The sequence below is a fragment of the Lampris incognitus genome, chromosome 1 (assembly GCF_029633865.1).
Source record: "Lampris incognitus isolate fLamInc1 chromosome 1, fLamInc1.hap2, whole genome shotgun sequence".
Classification (NCBI taxonomy): Eukaryota; Metazoa; Chordata; class Actinopteri; order Lampriformes; family Lampridae; genus Lampris; species Lampris incognitus.
Genome location: NC_079211.1, coordinates 99,059,649 through 99,074,527, shown reverse-complemented (window position 1 = coordinate 99,074,527; position 14,879 = coordinate 99,059,649). Strand labels below are relative to the sequence as shown.

The 14,879-nt window shown below is 44.2% G+C and overlaps 2 protein-coding genes across 3 annotated transcripts in view; one reads left to right on the top strand and one right to left on the bottom strand.

The window, feature by feature from the left end:
• sh2b3 (SH2B adaptor protein 3) overlaps positions 1 to 4,097 on the top strand; it is a 99,962-nt gene extending 95,865 nt beyond the window's left edge. Inside the window, exons 6-8 of the mRNA XM_056292549.1 lie at positions 90 to 304; positions 1,683 to 1,860; positions 2,515 to 4,097. Of these exons, the coding sequence (XP_056148524.1) occupies positions 90 to 304; positions 1,683 to 1,860; positions 2,515 to 2,903 (782 nt within the window). The 3' untranslated portion in view covers positions 2,904 to 4,097. The remainder of the gene's footprint in view (positions 1 to 89; positions 305 to 1,682; positions 1,861 to 2,514) is intronic.
• A 5,438-nt stretch (positions 4,098 to 9,535) lies between these two features.
• atxn2 (ataxin 2) overlaps positions 9,536 to 14,879 on the bottom strand; it is a 46,693-nt gene continuing 41,349 nt past the window's right edge. For both annotated transcript variants that reach the window (XM_056284734.1, XM_056284743.1), the window contains 3 exons: positions 13,879 to 14,090; positions 11,018 to 11,195; positions 9,536 to 10,409 (listed from right to left, as the gene is read on the bottom strand). In XM_056284734.1, the coding sequence (XP_056140709.1) occupies positions 10,381 to 10,409; positions 11,018 to 11,195; positions 13,879 to 14,090 (419 nt within the window). In that variant the 3' untranslated portion in view covers positions 9,536 to 10,380. The remainder of the gene's footprint in view (positions 10,410 to 11,017; positions 11,196 to 13,878; positions 14,091 to 14,879) is intronic.

The following is a 14,879-nucleotide window of genomic DNA, read 5'->3' as shown; positions in this document are numbered from 1 at the left end:
GTATTGCTCATCTCCTCTTCCTCAGCCTTAATCGAATACAAACTACTCTGTCCCTTTCTTCCTCCCTCTCACCCCCAAACCCCCTCTAGGGTCGGTGACCTTTGCCCTGCCAGAGCAGGCATACCATAAGACCGATCACTTCCTGTGTTCCTACCCGTGGTTCCACGGGCCCATCTCCCGTGTGAAGGCGGCCCACCTGGTACAGAGCTCTGGTCTGCAGGGCCACGGAGTCTTTCTGGTTCGGCAGAGCGAGACGCGCAGAGGAGACTACGTGCTCACCTTTAACTACCAGGGAAAGGCAAAAGTAGGGTTCATGACTACATTTGTCCAGATCTGATTGATTGATTGATTGATTTATTTAGTCCCCCCCCCCCCAGTCCAGTCATCTGAATATCTGCTTTTCTGCTATTGCGGTATTTATATTTTCCTGCATAATACAGCTGCACGGTGCACACTTTGAGTACATTATAGTGAACAGAACCAGTCTAATTTAGCTTAGATATACGCGATTATGGGTAACATTAATAACAGCACTGACCAAAGAGAAAAGCCATACCAAAGAGTGACGTTAACTTGTATCCCCTCGAATGGTTTCTTTTTACGTGCCTTTACTGCTGCCTCACCCAGCACCGGTGTTGCAGACATTGCGAGTGTCTGTTGGGCTGCTTTCATTTCCCGGTTGAAAGACGGTCCACGCCGTGGACATTTTAGCAGCTTGTTGTTTACAAAGCCTGGACAGAGCGCAATGAGGCCTTCAGCGGCACCACAATGACGGCTGGCGTAGACCGAGCGTAGTAGGATGAAAAAAAACCTAAGGATCAGCCCGGGTAGCGTAGCGGTCTATAAATATGCAAAATATGCATTTTTCTAAAAACGGCTAAAAACCACTTTTCTCGGCATTTCAGATGATTCTGAGCATCTTTGATTTTTTCACCAATATAAAAAAAAAATTCTGGGACTTGGAAATGTTTTGGCACTATGCAAAATATATGCATTTTTGCAAAAATGCACTTATGATCCTCATTTTTTTTGGAAGTGGTAGGTATTGTTCCAGAGAGGACCAGAAAAATAGCAGAACATTAAAATATAATTATGCATAATTATGCATAATTATGCAAAATATGCATTTTCTAAAAATGGCTAAAAACCACTTTTCTCGGCATTTCAGACGATTCTGAGCATTTGGGGGGAGGGAGTCGGAGTGGGGGGGGGGTTTAGGGGCAGGGGGAAGGCGGTTAGCTGGCAGGATGAAGAGGAGGGAGATTTAGACGGGTGGATAACCAAACCGCCACATTGTAGCGGGGTTCTTCTAGTTGGCTTGATATAATTGGGGAGAAAAGGGGGGGGGACAAAAAAACAAAGGATTGGAAATTGATCAAGCTTAGTATAACCAATACCGATCAATTAAAAATAAGCTTCGATTGGCTGTGATACCAATGTCTCGGCTCAGCTCCGGAGATCCATATTTACGACATTTCTATATCTATCTGTATCTTTGTCTTACTTGCTCTCTTTTTTTGTTTTGTTTTTCTGATATTTGACAAAAGTCAAACTGAATTGATCCACACAAGACTGACTAGTTTCTCTGTCTTTTCATCTCTCTCTCTCTCTCTCTCTCTCTCTCTGTATTTCAATGTGCTTTATTGGCGTGACAAAATTGACGTCTCTCTCTCCGTCTCCAGCACCTGCGCCTCTCCTTGACAGAGTGGGGCCAATGCAGGGTGCAGCATCTGCGTTTCCGCTCTGTAATGGACATGCTCAGTCACTTCCGCCTCTACCCCATCCCGCTGGAGTGCGGCGCTGCCTGTGACGTCACTCTTTCCAGCTTTGTGGTGGCGGGGTCAAGCCCATCGTCACAAGGTGAGGGTCTTCAATTCGCTATCCGCTCTTATATCCGCCACTCACCAACACGTCTCACGAGCGCATGAAGAAGTGTGCTTGGCGCAGACCGTGTCATGAGACCAACTTCAACTCCGAAATGACTGTTTTTAATCTTTTTCATGAGGCAAGTGGCAAAGAGCTCATGGCTTGAAGATTTTTACGCTATTTTTTAGATGATTTCGATCGAAGCCTGACTGCGCAACACTAATTGTAGTCACATGACCCTGGTCCTGCCTCTCTGTCACACCTGTGATGTATGAAATTGATGATGAAACCTGAAGAAGCGTGTATGCAAATCACATCTTCCAGACCAAGGTTCCACTTGCCATAAAAAAATTGAATAAAAAATAGAGTCTCAGACCGGAAGGTCTAATGGCTTGTTGTGCAGCAAACATACACAGATTTTCCCCTTCGCTAGACGGAATTGTAGTTTGGCGGAGGACAAAAAAATCACAACTCAAAACTGGGTTGCATCCTAGTTTTCCAACTTCTTTTCATAATGCCATTTATATTCATTATTGTGTAACTATAGTGCAACAATAGCATGTTATTATACACGCATATTAATTTTCATGTTTTATCACAAGGTAAATGTGCAGCTTAGGTTTTAATCTCTCCCTCTCTCTTTCTCAGGGCAGCTCTCTGGCGCCGTCCTCGTCCCCTTCTCCTTGCATCGCTGGAGCTCCGAGCCCAGCTTGGCTCATTGCAGCCTGGCTAGCTGCTCCAGTTCACTCCCTTCCTCCTCCTCCTCCTCCTCCTCCTCCACCACCACCACCACCAACAGTGCCACCACTTCCCATCCAGGCCCCATCTCTCAGCCAGGACACCACCCACCGCCCCGCTCCAACCCGCCAACGTCAGCTCCCATGCCTTTGCGGCGAAGTGAGTCGGTGGGGAGGAGGCCCCTCCTACGCCACCCCAGCCCCCACCCTCCTCTCCTCCCTCAGAGGGAGTCGGACTATGAACTGGAGCCTGACCGAGGGCGAAAGCGGGCCATAGACAACCAGTACATGTTCCTCTGACCTGCCGGGCTTACACGCCACCTACCATCACCTGTGACAAAGGACAATCACACACTCTCACAAAATCATACACATAATACAAACACAGGGGTGTGTTTTGAATTTCATCCCCATGCCATTTTATATATAAATATGTGTGTGTGAGTGTGTGAGAGAGAGCGAGAGAATCACTGCAGGTGAGCACATGATGCCAATGACAGTGATCATTATCACAGCTTTTGAGCTTGTTGAGCGTACAAGTCTTCGGTCTGACGAACACGCAGTTGTGTGTATGACTAAAGGTGCCCATGCACGCCCGCGCAGCCATTGCTGAGTGTGTGTTTGCCGGTGTCATACTTCCACATCCTCCACCCTGAGTGACCACAGTGAATGTATTTTTTTTTGGGGGGGGGGGGGGGATATAAAACAGTGTTGAGCGTGATGATTATTCTCAGCACGGGAGAGGGCCACGGACGTAGTTTTGCTCCAGCCCTGGGCCGAGTGTATTTTTCAGATTTCCTTAAAAACACGCTGAACTTCTGCTGGAGCATTTGATTTTTCATCCTGGGCACTTGAACTGAAACAACAGTGAAGAAAGCACTTCTTCTGAAATGAAGTAAATCAAATGCTCCTGTCAGACGTTTGAAAGATATTTAAATGCTATTTTGCCCACTGTCTGCTGTTCTTCCCCGGGGGAGGGAGGGAGGCAGACCTCTGTCCTCTTCTTCATTTTCACACACGGGACTGTTCATGGGTCCCGATCTCCCACTTTTCTTCCTGTACAGACACAAATATAAACGCACTCCGTTCTAGAGTGGCAGTATTCTTATGAAGTGTTTCTAAGATAATCCTCTGATTGCACATTTTCATGTATTTAAAATGCGCTCCGTGCTTTTAGTATGCTTTGGAAACAATGTGTATATATCTATACACAGATTTTTTTTTCTTCCATAGGAACATGGAAGAAAACCAAAAAAGTAGGGAAAACTAGGATCAGGTCTCTGTGGTGCTCCTTGAGACTGATTCAGCATTGCTTCTGCCAATCCATAGCTTTGCTTCAGCATTTAAGAAGAACAACACAGACTGGGGCGCCTCCGTAGCCGAATGGTTACAATGCGTACGTACCGCGTGGCCATATGGTCGCAACCGTCGCCGGTTTGATTCCAGCCAGCAATCGTTGTGTATGTTATACCTCTCCCCCTCCCTCCCTCCCTCTCCCCTCTCTCTCTCTCTCTCTCTCTCTCTCTCTCTCTCTCTCTCTCTCTCTCTCTCTCTCTCTCTCTCGCTCGCTCGCTCGCTCGCTCGCTCACTCTCTCTCTCTCTCTCTCTCTCTCTCTCTCTCTCTCTCACTCTCTCTGTCCCCATTTCCTGTCTGCCTTTCACTGTCACTGTCTAATAAAGTTAAATATACCATGAAAAATAATTACAAAGAAAAGAAGAACAACATAGACTGATACTAGATCAGCCTTCACAAGTAAGGTCTAGCCAAGATAACATACTGTCATGGCTGTTAGTGGTGTGTGGCTGGGGAATTGCAGAAGCAGGAAAAGGTCAGAAGACACATCAGTTTATTGCTGATATTCTTTAATGAAAACAGACCCTGAGCGCTGCCGCTTCCCAGTTTGAAAGCCTCAAGCCCAAGACGAGAGTGGAGTAGGTGGAGGTCATATTCTAGTTTTTAAGATCCACATACACCGATCAGCCAAAACATTAAAACCAACTGCTTAATATTGTGTAGGTTCCCCTCGTCTCACCAAAACAGCTCTGACCCATCTAGGCGTGGACTCCACAAGACCTCCGAAGGTGTCCTCTGGTATCTGGCACCAAGACGTTAGCAGCAGATCCTTTAAGTCCTGTAAGTTGCGAGGTGGGGCCTCCATGGATTGGACTTGTTTTTCCAGCACAGATAATCAGATTGAGATCTGGGGAATTTGGAGGCCAAGGCAACACCTTGAATTCTTTGTAAGGCTCCTCAAACCATTCCTGAACAGGTGAAAGAGGCCACGGCCATCAGGGAATACCGTTGCCATGACGGGGTGTACTTGGTCTGCAACAATGTTTAAGTAGGTGGTACGTGTCAAAGTAACATCCATATTAGTGCCAAGACCCAAGGTTTCCCAGCAGAACATTGCCCAGAGCATCACACTGCCTCTGCTGGCTTGCCTTCTTCCCATAGTGCATCCTGGTGCCATCTTGCCCCCAGGTAAACAACGCACATGCACCCGGCCGTCCACATGATGTGAAAGAAAATGTGATTCATCAGACCAGGCCACCTTCTTCCACTGCTCCAAGGTGCAGTTCTGACGCTCACATGCCCATTGTAGGCCCTTTCGGCAGTGGACATGGGTCATCTTGGGCACTCTGACCGGTCGGTGGCTACACAGTCCCATACACAGCAAGCTCTGATGCACTGTGTTCCTACACCTGTTTATTATAGCCAGCGTTAACTTTTTCAGCAGTTTGAGCTACAGTAGCTCTTCTGTGGGATCAAATCAGACGGGCTAGCCTTCGCTCCCCATGCGCATCAGTGAGCCTTTGGTGCCCGTGAACCTGTCACCGGTTCACCGGTTGTCCTTCCATGGACCACTTTTGGTAGGTACTGACCACTGCATACCGGGAACACCTCACAAGACCTGCTGTTTTGGAGATGCTCTGACCCAGTCATCTAGCCTTCACAATTTGGCCCTTGCCAAAGTCGCTCAGATCCTTATTCTTGCCAATTTTTCCTGCTTCCAACACATCAACTTCAAGAACTGACTGTTCACTTGCTGCCTAATATATCCCACCCCTTGACTGGTGCCATTGTAGGTTTTAGTGTTATGGCTGATAGGTGTACTCTACAGACCAAGGTGAAATATTACTTAAATCTAGATCAGATATTTTGAAACCGTCAGTAATGTCATTTACCTCATCTTATCCTGATCCTTCCTACTTCTGTGGATGTCAGAAAAAAAGCGGGGGCCGAAGGGTTTGGAGTGTCAAATTCAGGTCTGAAAAGTTTTACAACCTTTTTTTTTCCACAGGTTTGTTAACCTAACAGTAAACTCTTAAACAGACAGGGCAAGTGATGTTGTGTTGACGCAACTCCTAAAAAGGCAAAGAGACACAGACCAGAGTACACCCTGCCAGGAGAATCACAAAATCCATCTTGATTTCTAGGTGCAGCCTTCACATGTCCAGGTCGACATTGTAGACTTACACCATTACCTTTCACTTCCGTCTTGGTGTGAAGTCTTTTTTTTACCACAACAATCAGGAGACAACCATGGATAGATACTTTGATAACAACTTTTTTACATGTGTAGCAGTGGCTGGATGATTTTTTTTTTCTTTAGATAAACATATCCATAGAGGTGATGCGACCATTACAGTGGTTACGGTCGAACCCTGTGGCCCAAACAGCGGTGCACTGCAGATGCCAAGATGTGCCTTGTGACATTAAACAACATTTTTTTAGATTGATCCCCGTGGGGAAATTCTTCTCTGCGTTTAACCCATCCTAGCTGTGTAGCTAGGAGCAGTGGGCAGCCGCCGTGCAGCACCCGGGGACCAACTCCAGTTCGTCTCGCCATGCCTCGGTCAGGGGCGCAGACAGGAGTATTAACCCTAACATGCATGTCTTTTTGATGGTGGGGGAAACCGGAGCACCCGGAGAAAACCCACCGGAGACACAGGGAGAACATGCAAACTCCACACAGAGGACGACCTGGGATGACCCCCAAGGTTGGACAACCCCGGGGTTCGAACCCAGGACCTTCCTGCTGGGAGGCGACGGCGCTAACCACCGCGCTGCCCATGTATGTAATGGATAAAATGTAATGGATAAAAAGAAGAAAGTCACTTCTAACAGTAAAAGTTTGATCACACTTTGGCCCTCTATGCAATTTGGGCGTCGTCCAACAGCTCTGTTTGCCGGCCTTTCTGTACGGTCACACGAGCAGCCACTAATGTGGTTGTGCTTTGAAAGTCTTCCAGTACCTCAGGTGGCTCGGTACCAAAGAGATCGAGGACCGCTGGTCCATAGCGCTTCCATTCAGCTCATAAACCTGAAACGAGCATTAGGATTTTGAAGCGACCATGTTCAGTTACATTTATCGTCTTCTAAATCGACCGGGTTATCGCCAAGTGAATACATCAAGCAAACCAACGTCTGTGGACAACGCAACCCCGGCAAAGACAAGGGGGGAGGAATGGAAAAAGCAACGCTCATTGTGTATACTGAGCGGCCTTTACGCCAAAGTCAGTCTGTCCTTTCAAGTCTAGATTGAAAGGGGAGGCTTTCAACGCTTGAGCAGAACCTCGCGTGCGCTGTGTCATCTTTCAACACTAGGGCTGGGTTTCTCCAAAGCATCTGAGGACGCAGTTTTTATGCCACCTAAGAGCAGGGCCTTTTTCGATGGTAACCACAACAGAAGCGGTCACTTTTGAGAGATCGCAAATCTGGTCCGCAGCACCCGCGCAAATCAGGGCATCGGTTCGACTTTTGCAGACGCGAATGGTGACGGGATGCTTTTGGGAAATGGCAGCAAAAACTAGTGCCCGACTCGCCTGTTCTCCTCTGTGACTGCTCCGTCTGTGCTTAACACTAATCTAGCAGTAAAACGACCAACTCTACCCTCAATAAACATAGTTAATGTAGTCCTCTTGTTGTTACTTTATCCTCTCACAATTGTAGTGTCCTGTTTTTAAAGAAAAGCACAAAAGCAGGTCGAGTTTCTATATTCTATATCATATATAACAAGGGTAAAGCCACTGTGATTGCTTCTCTTATTCCCTAATAAATCCATCTAGTCTAATGATAGGAATATTTTACAATGGTTGTCATTTAATTGTCATTTATCTGTTAAGTGTCATAATTCGGACAGACATTGTTCAAGAGTTTTTAGTGTGTGTGTGTGTGTGTGTGTGGGTGGGGGGGGGGCAAGGATGAGAGTTTTCAGCAGAAGTACGGTTGGTCTTCCTTCCCTTTATGTGCCTGAGTCTAAACTTGCCTTAACCACCTTTAGATCTGTTCGATTCTTCCATTTCGCAAAAGGAAAGCAACGGTAACATTAGCTATATCGACTATCAGTCCCCCCTCCTCCTCCAGTGGTTGGGGGAGAACGACTGTGCCTTTGCCAGAGCTGCTGTTGCTTTTCCCCTTTAAAAAAAAAGAAAAAAAAAAGCTCAGGGTGCGATGCGGTGCAGAACTTGTAGTGCAATATCTGAGAGATTGCCCCATGCCTTATATCCCTTATCTTCGGCACGCTGGGAACAAAGTCGCTTGTGTTTCTGAGTTCTCAGGCTCTGCATTCGCTCATGGGTCGAAGGGCAACAACTTGACGTTTCTTGATGGAAAAGAGCTCAAGGATCGGGTTAACTGCAAAGCCTATAAACATTTTGTAACGCTAAATTGCTCATGATTTCTGGACATTATTGCTCACTCCAAATTCAGCAAAGCTCTGACTTAAAATCAGGTTAGTTTTATATTGAACCCCCCCCCTCCCCAAAATGTACCTCAGGTATTGACCTCCACGCTTTCAATCTGCCTTTCCCGTCTCCCGGCTTCACCTTCTTGTTTCCAAACGTTTGTTTCAGTTGTGTTGCTGATGAATGTAATGTGTCCTCAATACTGTTTATTCTGTTTGTTATATAGCACTGTAAACATTCCAGTTCAACCTTCCCCCAATGCCAACAAAGCCTATACATCTCTCATCGTTTGTGTTCACATCCCACCGTTATAAGCGTTTTAAATTATATTTTATATATATGTATATACATGTATATATGTATATACATACATATATGTGTGTGTGTGTATATATATATATATATATATATATACACACACACATACATACATACATACATACATACATATATGTATATCAATCTCAACTGTATATTTGACATTTTGTAAAATAAAGCTAACCTAAAAATGATTCATGATCATGGTTTGTGTGTATTCACTGGAGTCTGATGAAACTCAAGGGTGCACCCAAGTCCTTATTTACAAAGCATTTTTTTGTGGTACAGTTCTCTAGGGTGCAAGCCAAAAAACACAGAGACCCTCTGTCAGACCAATACAAAATACCCATTGCTCAAATGATAGGTTTGTAATGTGAAGTAACACTTTAATTTTAAGGTTGAGATATAGGTCACTTCTAATGCATGATGTATTAAGCCCTCATCCGTTGTTTTGGATGACTTTACTGGGTTCACAGACAAGATTACCCTTCCTACCTCTTTTATCTTAAGTCTACGTATCATCTTGTAGGTATGCAGGTCAGCTGAGAATAAAATCCCACATGACTGGAAATCAAATGCTGGACTTGTATTGGCCTCATCTCCCACTCAAGGCAACTTTCTAGACAGGACAATTTCTACATTTTTTTTTTTTGCTGAAAATCGGTAAATAACTGAGAGGCATTTTCGATTTGGCCAGTTTTAAACGAAGCCTGTTCCTCAAGCAGGGCATCCCACTAAATCTCGACAGATAAGCAACTAGGATGAAACCCAACTCTAATGTATTCGTATAAGCCAAAGTAAAGGATCAACATAATATGCGCGTCGTTGTGGTCGCTCAAAGAATTCATCTTTTTGTGTAAACGGTAAGGCTTTATAGAGATATCCCATTTCTACACTGATCCAGGGACCACACAAACACAGTCGTCCAGTTTTTAAAACTTTTTTATTGTTTTTAAATTTTTTTGCTCATTTTTTAAATTATTTATATTATCTACAAAGTAAAAGTTTCTTTTTTTTTTAACTTAAAAGTTACATAATGGTCAGGTGAGAAGTGGGATCTGATCACCTCAGCCATCATAATGTCATAAATAGCGTTCCTCCTGTCTCCGGGCTGCCAAAATGTGTTTGTTAATTCACAGGAAGCTTCTCGTCATGGTTTTTAGTTTGGTTAGAAACCTGTCATTTAGTCTTGAAACAAACGCAGCACATAGCAGCAGCAGCAAAAGTTAAACAGTAAAATTAATACTGTCTAAAAAGTTGGAAGATTTTTTTTTTCATAACAAGGTGCAGACAAAATACAAGTTCCAGTTGATTCACCTCTTTCGCTCTCACTTATTCATTGTTCTCACTCTCTCTTTTGCTTCTTAGTTGGCAAGCTGACTCGAGTTAATTTGGGACCCTTTGAAAGTGTATGTGTGGATGTGTGTATGCACTGTATGTCTTTGTCTACGTGTTTGGTGTCTGTGTGAATGGGGGCAGAGTAAGGGCAATCCTGTCAGTTAATATTTGCTCGTTAAAACGCGCACCACTGCATTAGTCTGTTGACATTCTCTTATTGCCTGGTCTGGGTAAGGAGGGTGCAGGATGAGGGGAGGGATGAAGTGATGAATGGACTGATGGAGGGAGCGGAGAAGCTGATGTGCAACATGTCTGGTGTCGATGAAGAAAGAGAGGAGAGGTGTCGGTTCTCTTCATGGTTTAGGTTGTGAAGGCTCTGGCTGACAAGCGCGAGGCAGAGTGGGGGGTCCCTCAGTTCACTGGCGCCCCCTATCTACAGCTGCTGCTGATGGTGAGGTTGCACTGTAGGGAAAAATAAATAGATAAATAAAAAAAACCTGTAACGTAATTGCAGACATTTCAGAGAAAGAGCAATGACAACACTAGGAACATTTAAACCTTTTGATTTGCCGGCTTGTATGTGTGAATATATGCAAATATATCGGATGGTAACGCTCACCAGCAACAGACAACCTATGAGACATTCTGGACATGAAATTTGTGTTAAATTTGGCGAGCCTGTCCTGCATAGCTGTCTCTGTACACACTTCTAATGTTCACAAATCCTGCCCTCATTTTGCAATGACCATGATGAACTACATAATGTGATTGGTAAAGGCCTCTCAAGATTAAAGATTACTTTATTTGTCCCAAGGGAAATTTGTCTTGGACATAAAGGCTGCCACATAAAATACATACATTATAGTGCAGTAACAGACATAAAGTGCATAGCACAGACAAGTGCAGGCATAAAGTGCTTCTACGGCTAAACTGTGAGCCAAACCAAGAAATTAGACTTGAGGTGACTTGAACTATTATTCCATCGTATACACTGTTTTGAGTAATAGATAAGTAAAAAAAAATTCCAACCCCCATCTGAAGGAGTGTGCCGGTTTGTAAATGGAGCGTACCTTGTGAGTGTGTCAGGTAGGAGAAGTGCGTGGTGGAAGAGACAGGGATGGGATTGAGGGCGGTTGGAGGCATGGGGGGCTGGGGCCCACCTGGCGGACCCTGGGTTGCCATCAGCATCATCGGGGGGTGGGTGGGGGTTGCATGGTGTGATGGCACGATGCCAGATTGCATATGAGCCTGTTTGGGAGAGGATGTGAGTGTGTGTATGTGAGAGAGATGGACAAGTTGAAAGTGTGAGACAAGATGTGTGAAAATGGGAGCAATACAGAGGGCACAAGGGAGAAGAGAGACAAGAGAAAAGTGACTAGTTAGTAGACATTTGATGAATATGTGCACAGGGTGACAAGCCTAAACAGATACTGTATAAGGCTGTGACAAGGGGCCGAATTCAGGGGATTATAAAAGGGTACAGCAGCCCCTTCTTGACACAAATTATGAAATGCAATTGCCCAAAGTCACTCTACAATGGCCAATATTGCTATATTTAAGAAGATGCTGGCTTGCCTAAGAGGCATTTTACATGGTTGAGTTGAACATAGCTTTGTCTCACAAGTAGTAACAACTCAGGATCCATATCCTAGTAATCAAAATCCTGTAGGGTATTTTCAAGGCTCAGCGTTTTCGGTTTTTATTTTTCAAAGCCATCCAGCATGCCGAATTTCACCACAAGAGGACACTGTTACATAACCTCACACAAACAGGAACAACTTTTGGCTGTGTGAAAACATAAAATCCAGGAGAAAATCCGTTTAAAAATATGGGTATTGTTCAGTGAAAATCGGTAAAAACTGAAAACGCTGAGCCTTGGGTATTTTATACGATCACTATGGTTACATGCACACAACAACCCATTAACGTCCTTATTCAAAATTCCAAATAAGACAATAAACTGATCAGGCCTTTTACATGAATTAAGGACTATATGGTAACATATTCCTCATACACAGCAGATGGGTGTCCCAAAGTACATTTTCCCCTCCTATTTTAAAACAAGTTAATAATGCTTGGTATACCCTTGTGGCTATTCTCATGTAAATACTGTACATTATTGTGTTTGAAATCCTCCTTTTTATGGCTATACAAGAGAATAGACTGCACCATTTACAGCTACTACAGAAGGTTTGTGCAATATTGATTGTCGGCGCGATATCGCTGAAGACACCTGTACAACACAAAGATACTGGATGAGAGTGCAGTAAGGACTGGTGGAAGAGGGCTGTTCTAAAAGAATATGCTGATTGCGAACGGAGAGAGAATTTCTGCATGTCCCAATGATACTTCATGAAGTTGTGCTTTATGATGGAGCAAGCCCTGTGTCCTGAAGATGTCATTGCGCAAGCACCTGCTTCACTAGAGATTTGCATGACCACTGCAACTGTATCTTACAAGCTGGGCAGCTGAGGTGAGCACAGCGTTTTTGCAAAAACATTGTGTGCACACATAAACTGTCAAGAAGTTTGTATATTTTTTTGCAAAGGTTTGGTTTAACATGAAGTACAAAACCTCATCAGTTTCTCATTGGCAGCAAGTATCACAAAATGCGGTGAAAACACTGATTGACCATCTGAGAATGATTTAAGTGTTTATATGACAAAACAGCCCTTTAATAAATAGGGCTGACCCAAATGCTTCGAACCTTTCGATCGTTGCCATGGTAATTGAGACAACAACAGAGCCGGTAGGATGGCAAAAAACAGTATGGGACGATAGGTTGCTATAGTGATGTTGTATTGTTTGCAGAAAAAAAAATTATATTCTACAAAATTATTTTATATTTTGCCTGCTGGGATAGGCTCCAGCATCCTCGCGACCCTGAGAGCAGGATAAATGGTTTGGATAATGGATGGATGGATGGAAAATTATTTTGTGTTTGTTTTATATAATTATATTCAATGATACTCACATCCCCCCCCCCACACACACACACCACATTAATAGTGTTTTACTTTGTGTAGGAATAAAAAACAGCAACCTAACTATTTTAACTTTGGATGACAGTGCCGTCTGCCATTGTCGCCATCCGGTGTCATCTGATTTTACCATCCTGCTCTCATCCACAATAATGACATCCAGTGCCCCCGTGAATGCAGCATGCTAGCTCTCCTCTCTTCTACACCCAATGCAACATCATAGGATGTGACTTACAGCTAGTTTGGCAAGATGTCTAAAAAGTCATGCGTCTGGAATAACTTCAAAATTTGTGAAGATGACCCCCAAAACGCAGTGACAGCAAACATATGAGCAATTTAGTTTTTATTGGCTGTAATCCCCCCCCCCCCGTCATGGCGAAGCTTCGAATACTTGTTGTCAAATATTAGAAGCCCAAAAATAGGTATTCGGGATTGCCCTATTAATAACCCAACTAATATGAGAATACGCCATGTTTTGATTAGAATTAAGCTCAGTCTGGTTAAGACTTCATTCAGGCAATGGAAATCAGAAAACGCTGTTTACATGGTCATGTCTTAATCAGGTTAATATCAGAGTAAATATAGTCAATGGTTCCCAATGCATGTGCACCATTTTTTTTCTCTCAAGTAGTGTACTACATCAAGAGATTGCGTTTATTAAAACAATTACTAATACAATATTAATTGTTTTTTACTTGTATGGTTGGAATCCCTCTATATATTACAAAAGTTAATACTGCCTTTACATTTAGTTTGCTGCTGTCATCTTGTACAGCTGTAAAAAATTAATACAATGAAGTTAAATTTACTGGCTATATTGCCCACCTAGTCTACCCCCAAAAATTCCGAATTACAAATGAACAAATTGGGTTTCAGTGGAAAAATTTCCCCCGCAACCTAAATCTACAAAAAATCTACAAGAAGGGACTGACCATTGGGGTGTGACCTACCTGTTGCACATGTGCCATGTGGCTGGGGTTGTAACCGTGCTGCACTTGCTGGGGGTGGATATAGACTGTCTGCTGGGCAGAGGGGAAAGAGGCCTGGGGAGACTGTGGGTTGGGTCCGGGGGTCATGGATGGGGGCGTGGGGGCCAGGGCTGAGTACATCTGCTGCTGAGGAGGCTGATTGGCCAGGTGGAGGGCCTGGGCTGCTGCCGCCGCTGTGTCCACATTAACAAAGCACACACGCACACACAAGGAGAGCAATTAAACAAACACGTGCAACTACACAGAGGCAGAAAAAGGTATACAAAAACAAATGTGTGTGCTAAGGTACATTAGCTGTATATACTTACCACAAAACAAACTGTTGTAGAATCTCATCTGCAGTAATTTTTAAGCTTTTACTTGAGGCTTTAATAGGGCATTCAATTATCCATTCCAACGCTATCGCTAAAGTGATACATAAGGATCTGCAGCAGGCACTGTCCAAATGACAAAGTATTTTTTTAAAAATTTATTTCTGATTTTTCCCTTCTTTCTCCCAATTTAGTGGCCAATCGATCCCTATTTTAGTTCAAACACCCACCCTCGCACTGCATGCGTTCGCCAACTGCATCTCTCCGGCCGGCAGTCTCGAAGGAGACGCCTCGCCACTTTTGTGACAAGGCGAATCCAGGCCGAACCACTGCTATTCTGACACACACAGAGATGCATTCATGTGACGAACACAAGCTGACTCCCCCCCAAAGACAGCGTTGCCAATTATTGCTGCTTCACCCGAGTCCGGCCATAGTCGGATCTGACAAGACCGGGGCGTGAACCCCAGTCCCCAGTGGGCAACTGCATCGACACAAAGCTGATGCTTAGACCGCTACACCACCACGGACCCTCACAAAGTGAGTATTTAAGGGAAGAACGTACACCTATGCCATTTTTTTTGGGCAACTATTTTTTTTTCCTCTGTGACACAACCATTTGCTTGTGAGTTTTTTGAGATTTTCAAAGTT